The 20,485-nt window shown below is 23.3% G+C and overlaps 6 protein-coding genes across 6 annotated transcripts in view, besides 7 other annotated features; 3 read left to right on the top strand and 3 right to left on the bottom strand.

Moving 5' to 3' along the window:
* Positions 1–1,163, top strand: part of EHI_145990 (uncharacterized protein) — a gene marked incomplete at both ends in the record, with an annotated part of 1,522 nt that extends 359 nt beyond the window's left edge. The window contains one exon of the mRNA XM_001913741.1: positions 39–1,163. Coding sequence (XP_001913776.1) covers positions 39–1,163 — 1,125 coding nt within the window. The remainder of the gene's footprint in view (positions 1–38) is intronic.
* Positions 1,164–1,817: 654 nt separating this feature from the next.
* Positions 1,818–3,038, bottom strand: EHI_146100 (uncharacterized protein; the record flags this gene model as incomplete). The annotated part of the gene is made up of 1 exon (XM_644795.1): positions 1,818–3,038. One exon carries the CDS (start codon positions 3,036–3,038, stop codon positions 1,818–1,820), a length of 1,221 nt encoding a protein of 406 aa, XP_649887.1.
* Positions 3,039–6,376: 3,338 nt separating this feature from the next.
* EHI_146110 (uncharacterized protein) lies at positions 6,377–7,854 on the top strand. Its single transcript, XM_644796.2, has one exon. The coding sequence runs from the start codon at positions 6,627–6,629 to the stop codon at positions 7,818–7,820; it is 1,194 nt and encodes a 397-aa protein (XP_649888.1). The 5' UTR covers positions 6,377–6,626; the 3' UTR covers positions 7,821–7,854.
* A 2,050-nt stretch (positions 7,855–9,904) lies between these two features.
* Positions 9,905–10,162: a repeat region.
* Positions 9,905–12,624: a repeat region.
* Positions 12,588–13,217: a repeat region.
* A 2,281-nt stretch (positions 13,218–15,498) lies between these two features.
* On the bottom strand, positions 15,499–16,134 carry EHI_146120 (uncharacterized protein; the record flags this gene model as incomplete). Its single annotated transcript, XM_644792.1, has 1 exon — positions 15,499–16,134. The coding sequence occupies one exon, from the start codon at positions 16,132–16,134 to the stop codon at positions 15,499–15,501; it is 636 nt and encodes a 211-aa protein (XP_649884.1).
* Positions 16,135–16,834: 700 nt separating this feature from the next.
* Positions 16,835–16,903: a repeat region.
* Positions 16,904–16,989: 86 nt separating this feature from the next.
* EHI_146130 (uncharacterized protein) lies at positions 16,990–17,370 on the bottom strand (the record flags this gene model as incomplete). The annotated part of the gene is made up of 1 exon (XM_644793.1): positions 16,990–17,370. The coding sequence occupies one exon, from the start codon at positions 17,368–17,370 to the stop codon at positions 16,990–16,992; it is 381 nt and encodes a 126-aa protein (XP_649885.1).
* A 118-nt stretch (positions 17,371–17,488) lies between these two features.
* Positions 17,489–17,774: a repeat region.
* Positions 17,775–17,777: 3 nt separating this feature from the next.
* Positions 17,778–18,399: a repeat region.
* A 137-nt stretch (positions 18,400–18,536) lies between these two features.
* Positions 18,537–18,709: a repeat region.
* Positions 18,710–19,743: 1,034 nt separating this feature from the next.
* Positions 19,744–20,485, top strand: part of EHI_146140 (alpha-actinin, putative) — a gene marked incomplete at both ends in the record, with an annotated part of 915 nt that continues 173 nt past the window's right edge. Inside the window, one exon of the mRNA XM_001913742.1 lies at positions 19,744–20,485. This exon is cut by the window's right edge and continues 173 nt beyond it. Coding sequence (XP_001913777.1) covers positions 19,744–20,485 — 742 coding nt within the window.

The following is a 20,485-nucleotide window of genomic DNA, read 5'->3' on the forward strand; positions in this document are numbered from 1 at the left end:
ATTCATTTGAAAGTATTGACAGTAGTTATAATAATAAGGTAAATACCACGACACGAGCAGCATTATCCTTATTTGGAACAACTAAAGTTGTTGAAGAGAAATTAAATAGATATCAAGAGCCAAAAAAGATTGAAACAAAAGAAATTCAAGGAAGTACAAATGTTCAAAAGAAAAAGACAAGATTTACTTTAACAGGACAACCAATATGTTCATATCCAGGATGCTCAAAAACAACATCTATTAATCCTGATGATTTTTGTTGTTGTTCAGTCTGTAAAATAGCATATTGTGAACAACATAAAAACAAATTAGAAATTATTATTCCAACGTTTAAGAATTTAACAAGTAAAAAACAAGTTATAAAACCTTATGTTGTTTGTGAAGATTGTAAAATACAAGAAGATAATTCACTTGATAAACAAGAAATAGGAGTTATAATAAATAAATGGGATTTATTTGAACAAAAAAGAAAATTAGTAATTGAATCAATGAAAGAAGATGAAGAACATGTTAAGAAAGGATTAGAACGTTTAATTGGTAGAATACAAAAAGGTAAATTATTTGGAAGAAAAGAAAATGGAAAAAATAATATTTGTCCTGTTTGTGATGTATTAATGAATGGAGCAGATTATATGAATGTTACATGTGATATTTGTATGAGAAAATGTTGTGTAGGATGTAGTATTCATACAACAATAGCACCAACATTAATTATGGGAATTGAAGATCCTATGGCAGAATATATTAAAGTTGTTATTTGTAAAAGGTGTTATAATTGTACAAGAAGAAAAACTAACGATACTCGTGTTGAATTGAAAAAAAGAGACCAAACATTGAATAATGCTCATCAAAAATTAATTGAATCAGAAGCAATGTTAAAATCACTTCTTAAACGTCTTGAAGATGTTGTTGATAATTTTAAAGGAGTTGATGATATTAAATTGTTTGAACAAAAAGAAATGTTTTATGTAGATGGTTTAAATGATGTTACTAATATTTTAACTCAATTAAAAAGTCAAAAAGATAATTTGGACAAAGACATGAAAAGTATTATGAATAATCTTGTTATTGCTTACTCCTCTCTAATCCAAAATAGTTCTATGAAACATGCAGTTATCTTTTCAAGGTATACTACTAAAGTAAAACAATTAAACTTAAAATAATTTCATCATTCTTGTTATTATTTGTTTATTATTTTATTTTGATTAAATAAAATTTTTTATCATTACTTTAAGTAATAATACAATAGTACAACTCTTATTTTATATTCTTTTTTATTTTTATTGTATTTAAATATAAAACATTAATAATTATTAGCACATTCATTAATAAGTAAATAATCATAATTGTAATATATGTTTATTTTAATGCATTATCATGTTTTGTTTTTATTTTATTACTCATTTTTAATTTACAAATATTATGATATTGGTATAGTAATATATTTTCATAATTTACTCTATAAAATATATAATATTTCATTGATTTTATTGTTTATTATTTAATTCATTCTCTATTATCAATACATTCATTATTATTTATTCTTCTTCTATTTTCTTTTATTATTTCATTTATATTCATTAATTTGTATATGAACAATGTGTTTGATTTGTCATTGGTATTCATCGATATTGTTATTTATTGTAACATTAATAACATGATTGAAATATTAAATATTTTGATGAAATAATAAAATAACATTGTTATTGAATATACTGTATCATAATAAAAATATTTAATGTTTCATTTTAATTGATACATACTCTTAAATAACCATGTTTTATTCCATTAAAAATATGAAAATGAATAACAATCAATTAGAAGAAGAATAAAGTGATAATTCCTGAAAGAATAACAAATATACTTGTTGAATTGTCAAGATTATTATGTTCATCAGTTTTATTATCAGTTTTATTTTGTGAATTATCAGAACTATTTGTTGTTTTATTTTCTGTTTGGTTTTTATTTTCATTAGTTGGTTTTTCTTCATCTTTCTTTGGTTCATTCTGTTTTTCTTTATTTTCTTTTTCCTCTTCTTTCTTTGGTTCATTACCTTCGGTTTTCTTCTCTTCTTCTTTTCCAGTTTCATCTTTCTTTCCGTCATTTCCTCCTTCACTCTTATTTTCTTGGTCTTTATTCTTTTTTGTTTCATCACTTTCATCTCCACTCTTCTTTGCTCCTTCGTCTTCAGTTTTTTCTTCCTTCTTTTCTTGGTTATTAGTGCCTGACTCTCCTTCTTCTTTCTTAGTATCTTTTTCTCCTTTATTCTTTTCTTGATTTACTTTTTCGTCATTGTTTCCTCCTCCTTGTTTATTCTGCTTTTGTTCTTCGTTACTTTTGTCTTGACCCGTTTGTCCATTCTGTTTTCCTTCATTACTGACCTGACTTTTGTCATCGGCTTGTTCCTGAGTTTCATCATTTTCACCTTTTGTTTTCTTTGGTTCTTCATCACCAACAGCCTTTTTTTCATTTGGTGTTTCTCCTTTCTGACTTTCTGGATTTCCACTTTTTCCTTTCACTCCTTCTCCACTTTCAACATGACTTTTTTCTTCTTTGTTCTTTTCTTTTCCATCTTCAGTTAATCCTGATTCTTTTGATACTTCTTCTTTTTTCGATGGTTTTTTTTGTTCTTCATCGCCCATTTCATTAACCTTTTTTGGTTCTTTCTGTTCTGGTATTTCTTTGACTGTCTTTTCTCCATTTTCTTGTCCATTTTCATTCTCTCTAACATTTTCTTGACTCTTTTTTCCCATTTCAACACTTTCAACTCCATTTTCTGTTGGTATATTTTGTCCTTTTTTCTTTTCTTCAGCTTCATCGTGTTCTTTATTGATTTTTATTTCTTGAACTGGTACTTCTGCAACATCATTTCCTTCTTTCTTTTCGTTAACCACTTCAGCTTCACTTTTTAAATGTATATTATATTTATTGTAAATTATTTTATGTTTATTTGAATACATATGTGTGTGCATTACTTCTGGATTGTTAATAATTTCTGTTGCATTAGTAATTACAATAATCAATAGAAATATAAACATTGAATGAAATGTATGTAAGTTTTTCTCTTTAAATATACTCTCTTCTTTTTCTATTATTATCTTTTATTTTCATTTTATTTCTTAATGACTCAATTATTTCATTCTTCATTTCATCATATTGATGTATCATTGTATTTTGAAATTCAACAATAAATAGAATGAAATATTAAATTAAAATTCATTTCATTTTTATAATTTATTCAACAAAATTAAATAAACATTAAATATAATAAAATAAATCATAAACAATAACAACAACAATGAATGAAATGAATAATAATTTCAATTCATAATTCAAATCATTACTATTTTAATAATAAATTGGCAACGAAAAAAAGCAAATAATTGAAAAAGAAGAGAATGAATGATATAAAAGAATAAAAAGAAAGTAAAAAGTAGATGAATATGAAGAAAGAATAAAAGTAGAAAGGAGAGAAGATAAAAAGAAAGAAGATAAAGTGTAATAAAACAAAAGAGATGATAAAAGAAGAAAAGAAAGAAAAAATAAAGGATGCAAATTTTATTTCAACAAATAAAAAAAGTGCAAAATTTAATGATGCAAAATTTAATGATGCAAAATATTTTACTCTTTTTTATGTTTATTATTTATGTGTATAACTTCATTATGATGTTTATTATATATTCAATCATATGTGTTATGTTATTATTATAACATATAATAAGTGATAAAATATAAATGAAAATGATATGAATATATGATATAGAATAAAGAAAAAACAAAAGAATAATAAGAATAAATGATAAATAAAACGAGAAATGATAGTCAATGATATAATAATAAATAAAAGTATAAAAGATAAAATTGATATTAATATAAAACAAAAGAGAATAAATATAAAATGAAAATAGATATAAATGATAAGAATATAAAATATGAATAAGATGAATAAACAAATACAACTAAATAGAAAAGAATAACAATAAGAAAATCTAAATAATATAAACATAAAAAACATAAAATAAGAAGAATATAATAATATATAGATAATAAGAAGAATACAATGATATAAATAATATAAACAGAGAAATAAATATAAAAATATATAGATAAATAACATATAAATAAAAGAATAAAAAATACAAATAATTAAATATAATCCATCAAATCATCTATTTCATTAATATTTCATACAAAATGGCTACAATTGATCATAAAATATAAACATAAAAATAAATACAGATTGTATATTTATCATACTTTTTATTTATTTTAGGAGCAAAATATAATAAATGGAAAAATCTAATGATGCAAATTATTTTGCATCTTTTTTTCATTTTTGTAATTTATTTGGATGCATTATTTCTTTGCTAATTTTCGTACCCTATGAAATGTATTAATCAATTTTAAAATTAAAAGATAAAACATAGAATAAATTAATAATGATTTGAATCAGATACACTTTATGAAATATGACTCATTAAAATAAATATCAATAATTATGTTAATTTGATTTCCTATAAATGGATTATTATTACTTTAATCAGATGTTAATAATGTTGAGTGTACAACTATGATATTTTATTATTTAATTCTAAACAATATTATCTACATACCTCTAATCATTCTTTAAGAATTACATTAAATAGTATTGTTACTTGTCAATTAATTCTTTAATAAAAATAACATAAATTTAAATTCTTATTGTAGTTATTCTTTGATATTATATTTATTTAAGTTTTATTCATAAATATAACTTTGTTTATTTTTATGTCAAGCATAAAACCTATTTAATTTTTATAAAAATTTGAAACATTGAATTGGCAAATTATTTTCTGATATAATATTAATTTTAAAGTAACTCATGTTATTATTCTCTCTCATTTTTATGAATAATGTATTTTTTATTCAATAAAAAATAAAAATAAACTGAGTAAATACGTTATTCTAAGATTTAATATTAGTGAATTTTAATCAGGTTTATGAATTGAAAAATTGATACTCTTGTTTATTCTTCACTTCATCTCTTCTTGTATAATTTAATCAGAGATATATTATCATTTTTACTTGAACAATATTATTTTATTATTAATGGTAAATAAAGTTTCATGAATAAAAACTAATTTATTATGTTTAACCATTAAGTTTAAGTGTTTTGAATTGTTGGTATTGATTTATTATTGAATGTATTCAATGTGGTGATAGTCTAAGAAAATATTCGTTGAGTATTGAACCTTTATATATATTGATAAAAATGAAGTAATTATGATGAACTTTATTGTAAAAAAATAGTTAATATTTTATTAATATTTTATTGTGGTATTAAACAAGAGTTGTTTTAAGATATTTTATTCAATTTGTTTGTTATTTTATTAAAGATAAATATAGATTAAATTCAAGTAGAGTTTTGTTCATTATTTTTACTGTCTATTTATAGCTGACATATAAAGAAATAGTTGAGACTAATTGATGATAGGAACAAAGCAACAAAAACAACGAAGGAAACTTTGTAGACGAAAATCATACAGTTGAGAGGTATTATTACAACTCTTTTAACTGGATATCACTCAAATAATAATAGTTTCTTGATATCATACATTTTTAATTCTTTTTTGTATTGGTTTTATAACTCAAACCAATTGTGTTAAATAAAAATATAATTAAAGGAAAAACATGTAAAAATAGTCACAGAAACTAAGACTTGCTCAACAAAAACAAGTTAATCCAAAATAAAAATAGACAATGGATAAATTAGACAAAAGTTAAATTTCTTGTTCTTTTAACTAAAAAAAGAAAAGACTGTATTTTTTTAAAAGTTTAATTAACTAATTGGTTAAATAATAATACCCTTTATTTCATGAACAAAATAGTATTGTTTAAAGAAAATAGGAACTTGTCAAGTGTTTAATATAAATGATAAAATAATTGACAAAAATAACCTCCAAGTAACATTAAACAGAATATAGACTAAAGCAATAATTTAATGAGTTGTAAATTAAAGCATTGCTTAGTTGTGGTTCTACTCATATTAATATAATATTTTGTTAAAATTAGAAATAAGTTAAATGTGTTTAATAGGTATTAAGATTTAAAATATTTGCCTATGAAAAGCAAGAAGTATGATGATTTTTATATTATGTTTTTAGTAGTTAAAGTATAATTCATGAAACTTCAAAGACATAAATCATTTATTTAACCATAAGATTGTTTAAAAGTGACATAAAGTAATAAGACAAAAATAAAGTCATAGAAGAGTTGTTTAAAAGAATGTATGAAACAACTAACATTTGACAGTATTGAATTTAAAAAAAAACCAAAAATAAGAAACAACAAGAAAACTTCTTGAAATAGAGAAGAACTACCATATAAACAAAATAAAGGAAGTACAAGACAAAAATTAAACAAAAAGAAAGAATATGTTATTAAATAATGACGATAGAAATAACTAATTAAAACAAACAAGAACAAAAATGAAAATGTAGTATCGAAATAGATGAGATAGAAAAAAAGAAAATAAATAATAAATAATAAAAAGAGTAAGAGATATACTGTAACAAAGAATAACAAGTAAGAAACCACTATATAAATGAAAAGAAAGGAACTTAAATATATTTTTTATAATAGGACGGATGATAGCTCTGATAAATATTTTAACAATAATTTCTGTTGTTGCAGGTCATCTTTATTCAACAAATGACTTTGAAGCATTATCAGAATTAGAAGACAAAGAAGATTATAGAGGAGATTCTTTCGATGAAGATGAAACATTTATGGATTATCTTGAAGGAGATGACTTTATGATGGAAGACGATTTACCAGGCATACAATTGACTAAGAAATTGGCTGAAGGAGCAATTGGGTCTCTTCAGACAGGGGCAATCAGCGCCATTGATAAAGAGACAAAATATCTTGCAGAAAATGGAGACACGATTTCACAACGAATGGATAGAATTGGAGATATTGCAGGAAAAGCCGCAAATGTTCTTGAACCAGTTGCAAGGTTCACTAATATTGTTGGACCAGGAATTAGAGGAAAATATGGACGTTTAGCTGTAGGAGCAATCAATGGAGCAGCGAAAGGAGCGCGTGCTATTAACTTAGGTGCACGTGGAGCAGCAAGTATAACTAGATACGCTACGGGGTTGTCTAAACAATACCAAAACCAAGAAGGAACGCCTGAAGAGAAAGTAAGATTAATGAAAGAAGTAATAATACAAAATGCCAAAGATGAAGGAAAGAAACTTCTTGCAAATGGAGTTGGTGCACTTGCAGGCAAAGCTGCTACTGTTGCTTTTGGAAATAGAATAGTTTCAGGAGGTGGAAAAGTTATAGATGGGGGAATGTTATTAGGAAATAGACTTGTTGGAAAGGGTATGTCAGGAATAGTTGGAAGAGCTGCAAAAGAGTACTTAGCAGAAAAAGTTAATGAAAAAACAGATATGCTTAAAAATAAAGTAACTGATAACGTTGGACAATTCTTAGGTGTTAATCCATCTACTAGTGGAATAGATATTGATAAAATAAAAGAGGGATTTCAAGTAACAAAAGACTTTTACAAAAATGGACAGAGCATGAGTAATGTATTTATGCAACCTGGTAAAAATAGAAGACTGAGACACAAACAAGAGATGAAACATAAAAAGAGTGTATTACAAAGAACAAACACATTAGAGACAGGAGTTGGTGAAAGAAATTTAACACCCACAACATCAATTTCCCCAGTAATACATTCAAATAACCAATCACCATCCAATAAAAACACTGAAAGAGTTGTTTCAGCAAGAGGTAATAGACAAAATTTAGTTAGAAGTACTTCAGTATGAAAATAAATGCATTAATTCATTTTTTTCAATAATTATCATCTTATCGAAATAAACATATAAAAATAAAACTCAATTTTGTTAATATTATTTTTATATTAATTTATACATCTTTAAAAAAGTCTTGTTAAAAAGTTAGAGTAGAGATTGTCTGATTAAAATAGTTAAGTTGTTATTGTTTTCATGTAAATTTCTTAATTGTATGAAGATTAACTTATTCATATTCAACTGGAATAACCAATTCTTTATTTTTACTAATTAGATTTGTATTTTATTTAAGTAATGAAATGAAGAATATAACATCATTCTATATTGTCGTTCATTAAATATAATATTCATTTTATTTATTTTAATATTATTAATATTATTGAGTTGATTATTTACCTCAATTTAATGATGTTTGATATTTGTTATTCATAGTCATTTTTGTTTATGAAATTGTGTTGAATGATATTTCAAAAAGAAGAGAGTTATTATAACATTAAAAATGAATAATAAAACAATCTAATTTGTAAAGTAATAAAGAATAAAATATTGTATCAACTGAGTCAACGCAATAAATCAAAATATAAATAAATGAAATATTCATATAAATGAATTAAAATGATTCATTATTCTTATTCGTTTATTAGTTGTATTATTCATTTGAATATATAAAAATGAAAAAGAAACAATAAATTATCAATATTATAAATAACCCTTATTCAATAGTTTAAACCATTATTCAATTCAAATTGATTCAATTCATAATTAAAGAGTCATTAATTTGTATTATTTAAGAATAATTTTCTATTTATTGTTTCTTTTCAGTATTTATTATTTCCTTTTATGTTTATTATTTCATTAATGGTAAGATTTATTTCTTTTAATTCTATTTCTTTGTTTTTGAATATGTATCAATCGAATTAAATAACTATATTATATTTTGATATATATGTTTGTTTATTTTCTTCTTTTATTTTTATGCTTTTAATTATATTTATTTATTTTTTTTCTACTTATTCTTCATGAGTTGTTGATACTTTATTGTTATTATTTCTTTATTACTACATTATAATTTGTTGTTTTATATTTCTTATTTTATATTCTTATTATTCTTTGTTTTATTTGTTTTTAAACATCTTCTTGCATTCATTTTATTATTATACTTTATTTATACTTTATTTCTTTTATATTGTTAGATCATTTATATCATGTATTTCTATTATTTCTTATTTATCTCATTTTATATTTGTAAATGTCATTGTGTTATAAATTGTTTGAATTAAATACATTTCATTTGTTTATTTTATATTCGTTTTATTACTCTTTTTTACTTTATTTGGATGTTATTCTTCATTTTATTCATTTTCTATAATTGATTGAATTTCATTCTATGTGATTGTTATTCTTCTTCTATTTATTCATTTTTCTTCTTTTCTATTTTATTCTTTATTTCTTTCTCTTTTAATTATTACAATGAATTGTTATTTTATTCTATAACTCACGTATTTTATTTTGTCATTATCTATTCTTTCATTATTTCATTTCATCTTTTTATATTGAATGTATTGTAATTAATGTATTGAGATGTATTTCTCTTACTATTATTAATTTATTTCATATTTATCATTGAAATGTAGTTGTTGTGAATTTTGTTATTTCTCTTTAATGTCATTTTCAATTATGAATTTTTAATTTATCTTTCTGTTTTATTTAATTATTCATTTGAAATACGAATATTCAATTAATTTATCTGATTTATTAAATTATTTGTATATTATCCATTTGATTAATATTTTATTCTTTCTATTTTATTCTTTTCTTTCTTATTTTCTTTATTTTTCATTTATAGCATATTCTGTTTCTTTATTTGTATTATTTTCTTATATTTTCTTTCTTAACAATTTATATTTATTTTCATTTGTAATTAGTTGATACTTATTCATTATATTTTCTGATATTTTATATTTAAATCAATACCATTTCTTTTATTTTCATGAAACTCTTTGAATATGACTCTATATTTTTATTATCTGTATCTTTTATATTTTCTTTGTTTGTATTTCTTTTATTTGATTTTTAAATTATTTATTTTTCTTCTTTATTTTATTTACTTAATATTTATTATTAGAAATACAAGATAGTAGAATATGTTATACTGTTGTTATCTTGTCTTTACAAAGTGTGTAGTATTTCAATCTTTCATTTTTCATTATTTTTGTTTTTCTATACCTACAAAATATTGCTCCATCTTGCATTTTAGTTAATTTGAGAAATGCATTCTTTTAATATTGATTGACTTCCATGCTTTCACTGTAGTAGTTTTATCTACTCCTTTTGACTCAAACCATCTTCTAAAATATCCACTAATTTGATGACACTTCCATTTTTTGATGTATTTATCATTATTTTTTATTTCTACTACTACTTCTTTTTCTTTTTTCTTTTCAATAAATTCATTTATTATTTCTTCTATTTTTGTTTCATTTATTTTATGAATTAGTGTTTTGAATTCTATTCCACATTCCTTTCTTACTGTACCATCTATCTAATATGTTATTTCCAATTTCACATTCTCTGGTACAGTAGTACATCACTGTTCTTACTAATTCAATAACATATTCATCATTTATATTTATTAATCCTTCACCTATTTCTTCTATAATGACATACAACCTATCTTTGGAGTTTCACCATTGTATTTTGCCTTTCTTAAATATTTTCTTATCTCCAAATCAATTTTATCTAGGTCAGTGATTTTCCAATTTACAACTGATGCTGAATATCTGAAGATATTGATTACTTCCGTGTTTATTCTAGTAATATATCTTCTATTACTACTTTCATCACTGTTTATTTCTTCCTTTTTCTGATTCATTTTTTCTTTGATGGTTTTACAATTGAAGGTGTCATCAATTTCGTCGGACTGCCATATTCCTAAGTATTTATACAAGTCCTCACCTTCAATGACTGGGATGTTCTGCATTCCATCTGGTATTTCCTTAATGTTTTTTAATACCATTCCTGATTTTTTCTCATTCATTTCCATCCCTATGTAACTTTTTATTTCTTTAATTTCACAGTGGATTATTCCCATTTCTTCACTACTTTCCGTCATTATTCTCAAATCATCAATATATAATGTGTGATTTGCTTTTGGGAATTTCTCTTCGATGATTTGAGAAATTACATTCATCTGTATGATGAAGAGTAGATTTGATAATGAATCATTTGTAAAATTCCTCTATTTAATTTAATCATCATAGATATTCATTAAATTTATAACCTATGAATATCTTCAATCTAGTCATCATACTTTCAATCATGTCAATGATGACTCCCTCTACATTAAAATATTTTAATGATTCAATTACCCATTCGTGGTTTACTGTGTCATATGCTTTCTTAATGTCATAATATGACTCCACATATTTTGGGTATTTCTCTTCTTTCTGCTGCTTTAACATATAACTATTAATTATTCCTTCTTTAGCAGCTAAAGATTGTAACTTATATCCCAGTTGATTTTTACTAATTTTCAATGATTCACTATTCATGTTAAGTCTTCTGTGAATCTTTTCTTTTAATATGGAGGTAAATACTTTCATAATTACATTTGTACAACTGATATGACGATAATTAGTGACATCATTCCTATCACCTCCTTTGTGGATTAGTAAAGTTCTTCCACTTACCATGTCTAATGAGATGTTTTCAGGGAAGTTCAACCATTCATTGAAGATACTGAGAATGATTTCTCTTGATGATGACATCCTTTTCCAATAATACCCATATATAGTGTCTATTCATTGTGCTTTCCAGTTACTTATTCTCATTATACTTAAATTTAATTCATTTATTGTTATTATGACATTATCATAATTTCTATATCTTTCATTCAATATGGTGATTTGTTTTATTTTCCAATTCTCTTTATTTAATATCACCTGTGTTTCATATAACGATTTCCAATATTCTAAAGTAATATCGTTATTTGCGTATATTTCATTTTTTGGGTCTTTCTTCCTTATTCTAATTTTCTTGTTAGAATCAAACATGATTTTATTTGTATTAATTCTGACCCTTTCTTCCTTATTAAATTTAATTCTTTCTTTATTCATTGTCATCATATATTTTAGGTACTTTATTCTTTCTAGTGCTTTGACTTTTATTCATTCTTCATTATATTCTTTTAATTTCATGTTGCACTTTATTCTGTACAATTTCCTTGAATAAATCTTCTAGTCTATTTATTTTCTTTAGGATTTCTTTTATTTCATCAAATTTGTCTCTTATTATTTTATTTTGGAGATAGAGGTGCATAATCATTGAAATCTTCTTCATATCATCTTGCATATCATCCATTCTGCTTCCTGACATTATCCAATCTATTATTAATTTCCATTATTAATCAGTCAGCTTCTTTTCTTTTCCAGTAGTAATTAATGTTTGTACATTTTTCTACTTTCATTTCTTTTATTTTATTGATGAGAGTGCTAAGGTATTCTTCATCAATTTCAGTAGAGTTATTCTTTAATATGATGTTTTTTATTATTGAATTACACTCTTCCTTCTATTATATCATTTACTTTCATTTTAATGTATTGTTTAGTATTTTCTTTTATTTTATGTGATATTTTAATATATTTAATATATTCATTTTCGTTATTTACATTAATGTTTGTCACTTTTATTACACTTTCTATTTGTTCCCATCATAATTTCTTATATAATTTCTTATTTAACCAATTAATTGCAAAACAATACATCACTTCAATTAAAATTCTATTTCTTTCTTTTGTTGTATTTCCTCTTGTATTTTCATTATAATTTGTTTGCTATTTATTATTCTTGAAATTTTACATCTTTCATTCATTTCTTTAATTGTATTTTTGTTTTTAATTTCTTCTTCATTTGTTTTAATGTCTTTTTCTTCAATGTCTTTTGTTTTTTTCTTAATTTCTTCTTTACTTTATTCATTTATCTTATTCTTTTTGATTGAATATACTTCTTGAAGCATATCATACATTCCTTTTCTTTTATCTTCTTACTTTTTGAGTATTTCTTCGTATTCTCCTTTGTTTCATTCACTTGTTATTCTTTTTATTCTTTCATGTATCTCATTTATTGTTAGCCATTTATATTTGTTATTTGTATAATCTTTATTATTATTGTATTTACCTTATTTCTTATTTGTTTTTCTTTGTATTTTTCGTCTTCTAATCAATTTTTCCTTTGTATTTCGTTTACCTTTATTACTATTGTTGTTATGCCATTTATTGTTATTGACATTTCTTTTTTTTATTGTATGACCTTGGATTTCGATGACATGTTTGTTTTTCTTTACAAGACTCAAGAACTTTACACAATAGCCATTACAATAAAATTTGTTGTATTTCCTGCATTGGAAAAGGATTTTATAATGAAATAATGAATATGAAATGATAAAAGAATAAATGAGATGAAATGTATGAATGTAAAAATACATTATGAACAGTTTGTTCAATTTAATGAAATATACTCAAATGAACAAAATGGAGTAGAATAATCAATATTTCATGAAACACAATTTAATACATTTTCATTTTAGACTTAATAAAAAAACGAATAAAAGTTAAAATCCAAATAATTTCAATTTCAATAAACCAATTCTATTTTTAATTGATATTATTAAAATAATGAAAAAACTATAATTAATAGTTTATGAACTATTAATATATAAATAAAATTATTAGTTTTAATTTAAATACAAAACACACACCAACACAATGGAAAACCAAGAAAATATCAAAACAATAACACAAGCAGTTGAAGAGCTTGTTCATTTAGATAAATATCGTACAGAGATAGAAAAGATAATACAAAACCAAGAATTAAGAATTAGTAGCTTAGAGACTAACATGGAATTAATGTTAACACAAAACACAATAATGCAAGAGATTTCTAAGATTGTTAATAAGAATGAAGAAGAAGTTAGTGAACAACTAAGAAGAATAAAAGAAGATAATGAAAAAACAAGAAAAGAACTTGAAAGGAATGACATTCAAAAAGAAAACAATACATTAAATATAGAAGTACAAAGGTATTTAATAGAGAAAATGAAGAAAACAAACAATGATTGCACAATTAATGATGAAGTTATAAAAGAATTGATAAAAGAGGAAATTACAAAGAAATATCTTCAGAAGATAAAAGATGAAATAGAAAATAACAAGAAAGAAAAGAACAATCCATCCAACAACAATCCAATAGAAGAACAACCCTACAACAATGTAGCAAAACAACCACACAATGTTCCAATTATTTCTCCAAACAAAATACCTTTTGATACAAAATATATAAAACAACTAGAAGAATGAACAAATAGAAAAGTAGGAAATATACTATTTGATTCAGATAAAGATGATTAGATAGTTAATACATCAGTATTTGATCAAAGAATAAATAATAAAGAAGATATAATAATTATTATTGAAGATGAACAAGGAAATAAATTTGGAGGATATGTTAATTCTAAAATTGATAAAGTTGGTGAATGGATATATGATTCAAATGCATTTTTATTTTCATTAGAGTCAAATGGAAGAATTGAAGGAATGATGAAATTTGATATTATATTCCCACAATATGCATTTTATTTATTTAATCAAACAGATAATTGTTTGTTTGAATTTGGATGGAGAGATATTATTGTTTATAAAGAAAATTATAAAACAATATCATTTTGTAATCAACGCTCATTTTCATATGAAGAAATATCAAATGCACTTTGTGGAAAACAATATCCAAATCTTTTCACACCAAAACGAATCATAGTAATTGAAATGAAATGATTCAATCTTGTTTAATTGAAAATGAAATAAAAAAGAATAAAAACAAATCAATGAAGAATATGAACATTTCATTCATCTGCCAATGAATGAAATGGTGAATTAAAAATGGAGATAATTCAATGTTGATTTATTTTATTTCATTTGAAATATTCACACCCAATGATGGTGTTTTTAATAAATAAGAAAGAAAGAGAAATAAGATACAATGAATAAACAATTTATTTGTATTATTTCATTGAATTAAATCATTATGAATCAAATGAATAAAATAATAGAAATAAGAATAATAAACAAATAAAGAAATGATAAAATACATCAACTTATTTATGTTATTATTTTTATAAACATTAAAATCCTTTTTCAACTTATTACATCTTTAATAATTTTAGTTATAAATAATCATAATACTTTATTGAAATATAACTATACTTTTGAGAATCAAAAATAATAGTTGTTTTGTTATGTATAATAAATTTATAAAAGTCATTTCGTTATTTTTGATAACGTAGTATTTCTATGTTTTACATTAGTTTCTACCAAATTCCATTTCTTTGAGTTATATTGACACAAATAACATATAAATATAATATAATTTCATCTAAATTATTAAAAATGGATTAAACAAAAGAAGAAGAAGAAGAAAAAGAAATAAAAAAGAAGAAATATTTCAGTTTGAATAAAATCCATTAAAAGAAATATGTAATAAATAAAATAATATAAATGTTATATTAATAAATATTAATAAATTCAAACATTTTGATACATTTGATGACACCATCATAAGTATTTTTAAAAAATTATTTATTAAAATAAATTTAATTTACTTAAAAATATTTTTTAAAAACTTTCAATTAAAGAAAGTGCAATTAGAAAAGAAGTGCAAAAATGAAAAGAGCAGAAACAATGAAAGTTGAAACTGCACCACATTGATACATAAATCCAACTGAACATTTATCACATTCCCATGCTTTATCGTGAGAAATTCTTTCATCATTTTTCATCTTGTCATTTGGATATTTATCAAGGTACATAACATCATCTTCTTCTTTATATCTGCAATAAGTTCCATTATTGCCACATTGATACTTTCTTTTAGTAACATAAAGTCTTTGAGTATTATCTCTATGTGAACAATCTGAATCATCTAGAATAATACTTTGGAATCCATTATGTCTTGGTGCTCTTTTAATTTCAACACTACATTCTTCATTATCTCCAGAACCTGAACAAATAGCTTTCTTGATTTTATCATCATTAAGATCAGCAGTAACACTAGCTGTAACTGATCCAGTACAATCAGAACTAGCTAAATATGTTGTACAAGTTACAGAATCACCATCATGTGTTAAATACATTGAGCTTACTGCAGAGGTATAATAACATTTTTCAAATTCAAGTTTAGTGAACATAACTGTGTTTCCATCACCATCCTTAGTAATTGTAGCAATTAAGTCTTTTGAGAAAGCAAATGAAATGAATAAGAGTAATAAAGCTGTATTCATCGAATGATAACAAACTGTTTGGGGGTGTTTAAATAGTGAAAATAAAAGGAAATTATTATCACAGACTCACTACAAATTCAAATGGTTCTAAATAAAGACTTTTTCATTTTTCAAAAAGTATTTAAAGTAAACTATATTTAAACTATATTTTTAATTTCTCTTTTAATGTTACTAATTATTTTATTCTTCTTTTAAACATGCTCCAATTTCACTTTTATTTTACTCAAATTTACTTTTTTAAATTATTTTTCTTTTTACGAACAAAATGAAAAAAAAAAGTATTAAATTTGCAAACAATTTTTTAGTGTGAATGTTGTTCTAACTTTGTTCATTTTTTAATATAATAGAAAAAAGTAAAATTATTAATTAAATATTATTAACCTACTTCTTTTTCTAAAAACCTAAAAATACCACTTATTAATATTATCAATTTCCATTATAAAGCGTATTTTTATTGTAGTGTGAATTAATAATAAAATTTAATAAACATATTATATTATTGTAGGAAATTGAATTATTACAACATTAAATTGTTAAACAAATAAATTTTTTTACAACTATTTTAATTTCTTTTTAATTATATTATTTTTATTTATATTTTTAAATGGTAATAAGATATGAGAAATACCTCATTCAATAATATTTCATTTATAAATTTTATATTTAATTTTATTGAATGTAAAAAACCAGAGAAATTAAGTAGACATATCTACAATTGAATTTTCTTCATATTGACAAGTGAATATTTTATTTTCTTCAATGCTCTCTTTTTCTATCATAATATTACTTATATTGTACTTTAAAAACAACGAAATAAAAAAAAAAGAAAAAGAAAATATTTTTACACACCCCTGTTTAAGCAAATGGTGGCTGTAACATGATAATTTCTTCTCCATGATGCAATGGTGAATCTAGAAGAAATATAAAATAATCATATAACTCCTCAATAATCTTCTTCACTATGACTTTATACCATATTCCCTGGCACTGTATTTGTACTTTAGCTTGTAATTGAAATATCAACTCTAGCACAGTCAAGGAATCATATAAAACCCCATCGTGGAGCTTTATTTGTTTTGTTAGTTTAACGATTCCTTGTTCAGTGTAGTTGTAGTCCCACACTGGAACATTGAGATAATTGTCAATGGGGTTAGGCTCTCTTTTGTGCTGTGGTATATTACAGAAAGCTTCTGCAAACGACTCAAAAGTTTCAATCAAAAAGCCATCTTGTTGCATTATAACTTATATTATTATTTTCAGTTATTTAAAAAATTTCTTTTAAGAGTTGTTTGTTAAACATTTTATTTAGCAAAAATCTTTTCTGTTTACTCTTTTCATGTTTAATTTGTAATAAATAATAATCAATTAATTAAGTATTAATAGAAATTTCATCTATTCTTCATTCCTCAGAAGAGAACAATCCCATTCTTGAGCTGTTTAAAAAAAGAGTAATCTTTTTCTTTAACTTATCATTTATGTTTTTCTTGCAAAATGAGAAAATCACTTCTTTGCTTTATTTTTTCTTATTAATGTCTTCTCATCCTTCTTCTTAATTCTTCTTTTTAACCTTTTGTTTATTTTCTATCTTAATTTTAAACATTTTCTTTTTCCTTTTTTCTTTATTTTATGAATGAGAGAAGAGAAGATTCGAAGATGGCACGTCAGAGACACCACATGAAACCCTAAAATAATCCCATGCTTCGAATCTCCCAGTTATCGTCTGGTCATGACGTGCCTTTGGTGAGATAATATCTATTCAACACTAACTGTTTATTGTTATTAATATTTATTAGAAGTGATTATTATAAAAGATTATTATTCATTAACGTGTATTGTTATTCATTATTAATTATAAGGATTATTATTTACTAAGGAGGTATTACGTATTAAGAATTATCATTTATTAAAGAAGACGCATATATAATTGATATGGTTGCACAAAAATTAAACATAAGGATATTATCAAGGAATAGGGTTTCTTTAAGGGGTGTCGAAGGTAAAAGGAGATGAGCTATAACAGTATGTTATGGATATACTCTCCTTAAAACAACAATATAAAGAATGAGAAATATTATATTACTCATTAAAATCAAAATAAAAATCAGGCAGCAACTTAAATGAGGAACCATTTAAGTCGAGCATGCTTGCAAAAACTTTATTTCAATAGAAATAAAGCGTGTTGAAGAAACTGATTCGCTCACTTCTCAACATGATGAAAACCTAAAAAATAAGGTTAATCATAATTGATTTCTTTTTTTTTTTTTTATGAATGAGAGAAGAGAGTATTTCATTCCTACTATATTATTATGTTTAATTCCTTTGGAATTAACCACAATTTAGCAAATCCTTTTTCTTAATTAATACCTTCATATATTTCTTAATTTCTTTATTATTAAATACCAATTCTTATATTACAACAATTTAATATTCTATCATAATATCTTGCTCAACAATTTACAATATTAAATAATATATTTCTAATTCAAATACACTATCATAACCAGATAATAACTGAGAGTGTCAAAACATGAATTGTATTAATCTTGGTGTAATGTTTCAGATGTGTCACATTCGATCTTTTTCATATTTTTAATTTGAAATATCCAAAATAAATTACTCAATACATTGATATATTCAAATTTTTTTTGATTTTTTTCTTATGAAAAAAGAGATTTTAACATGACTTACCTACAAAAAACAATCGTTTCATTATATTGATTTATTTATACGAAAAATATTATAAGAATTAAACTATATTTTTGTTATTTTTTCTTATTAGTCTTTAAAATAAATTAAAATTCTATTTTTATCAAAGAATAAAATTTTAAAACATTTATTTGGTTTATTTGAAATGTAATTTTGTTTTTAATTTTATCCTTTTTTTCTTAAAAAATAAGTGTTATTTTAGAATTATTTTATCAAATAAAATGTTTATGTTATTTTTCTTAAAAAAAAGAATATCAACCTATTATTAGTCCAAACCAAATAACTAAAACTTGTTTTTAACTCTCCAAGCATTAATAATATATATTACCTGTCTTGTTACATACTTAAAACTTATCACTCTTTTTAATTTATTCATTTCAAATCAATGAACATCTTCTTTCTCAAAACTTTTGGAGAATATATTGCCTGTTAGACTCACAAAAACTCTTTGACCTTTAACTAAATATGATACTAAAGATTATCACAAATCATGAAAAGGAAGTAAACAAAAATCTAGAAATAGATCAAACCGTTTTGGATTTGATTAAATAATTTGACACAAATGAATCTCCTGATTATTTTTTTTTAATAAATAATATTTCTTATTGTATAAAATATGAAGTTACTTTAAGTTTGACCAAATAAAATGATAAAAATCTTTGAAGCTTTTCTCCTTTCTTTTTAACTGACAAAATAATCAAATAAATTTCAAAATATTAATTTTTAAAGATATAATTGTTGACGTGATAACAATTAAACAATAAAAAGACAAATGAAAAGAAAAGAAGACAAAAAAAGAAGAGGAGAAAAAGATTTTTTTGAGAATAATGAGATTAGAGTTTTGCGTAGTGAGAACTTGAAATAAAAAGGTGAAAGAAATAATCTTAAAAAGGTAAAAAAAATATGGCTGATAGTGAGTTAGTTGCTCAATGGGAAAAAGTACAAATTAAGACCTTTACTAAATGGGTCAATATGCATCTTGCAAAAAAAGGAAGAAAAATTAATGATGTTACTACTGACTTTAAGAATGGAGTAGAGTTATGTGCACTTTTAGAAATTATTGGAGAAACAACTATTAAATGTGTTACTAATCCAAAAATGAGAATTCAAATGACAGAAAATTTGGATAAAGCATTAAGATTTATTCAATCAAGAGATGTTAAATTAACAGGTATTGGACCAACTGATATTGTTGATGGAAATGTTAAATTAACACTTGGACTTGTTTGGACACTTATTTTAAGATTTGCTATTTCAGAACTTTCAGCAGAAGGATTAAGTGCTAAACAAGGATTATTATTATGGTGTCAAAAGAAATGTGAACCATATCCAGTTAAAGTAGAAAACTTTTCAGAATCATTTAAGGATGGAAAAGTTTTCTGTGCTCTTATTCATAGACATAGACCAGATTTATTAGATTGGGAAACAGTTGGAGAAGATGATAGAGCTAATTTAGAAAAAGCATTTGATGTTGCAGAAAAAGAACTTGGTATTCCAAAATTACTTGATGTTGATGATATTGTTAATATGCCAAGACCAGATGAAAGATCAGTTATGACATACGTTGCTGCTTTATATAAAGTATTCAGCTCAAATGATCAAGTAGAAAAAGCTGGTAAAAGAGCTGGTAATTTCCTTGATTTCC

The sequence above is a fragment of the Entamoeba histolytica genome, genomic scaffold (assembly GCF_000208925.1).
Source record: "Entamoeba histolytica HM-1:IMSS scf_1104750518505 genomic scaffold, whole genome shotgun sequence".
Taxonomy (NCBI): Eukaryota; Evosea; order Mastigamoebida; family Endamoebidae; genus Entamoeba; species Entamoeba histolytica.

Bases quoted from the DNA above. Each gene is read 5' to 3' on its own strand.
- EHI_146110 (XM_644796.2), top strand. From the start codon at position 6,627: ATGATAGCTCTGATAAATATTTTAACAATAATTTCTGTTGTTGCAGGT.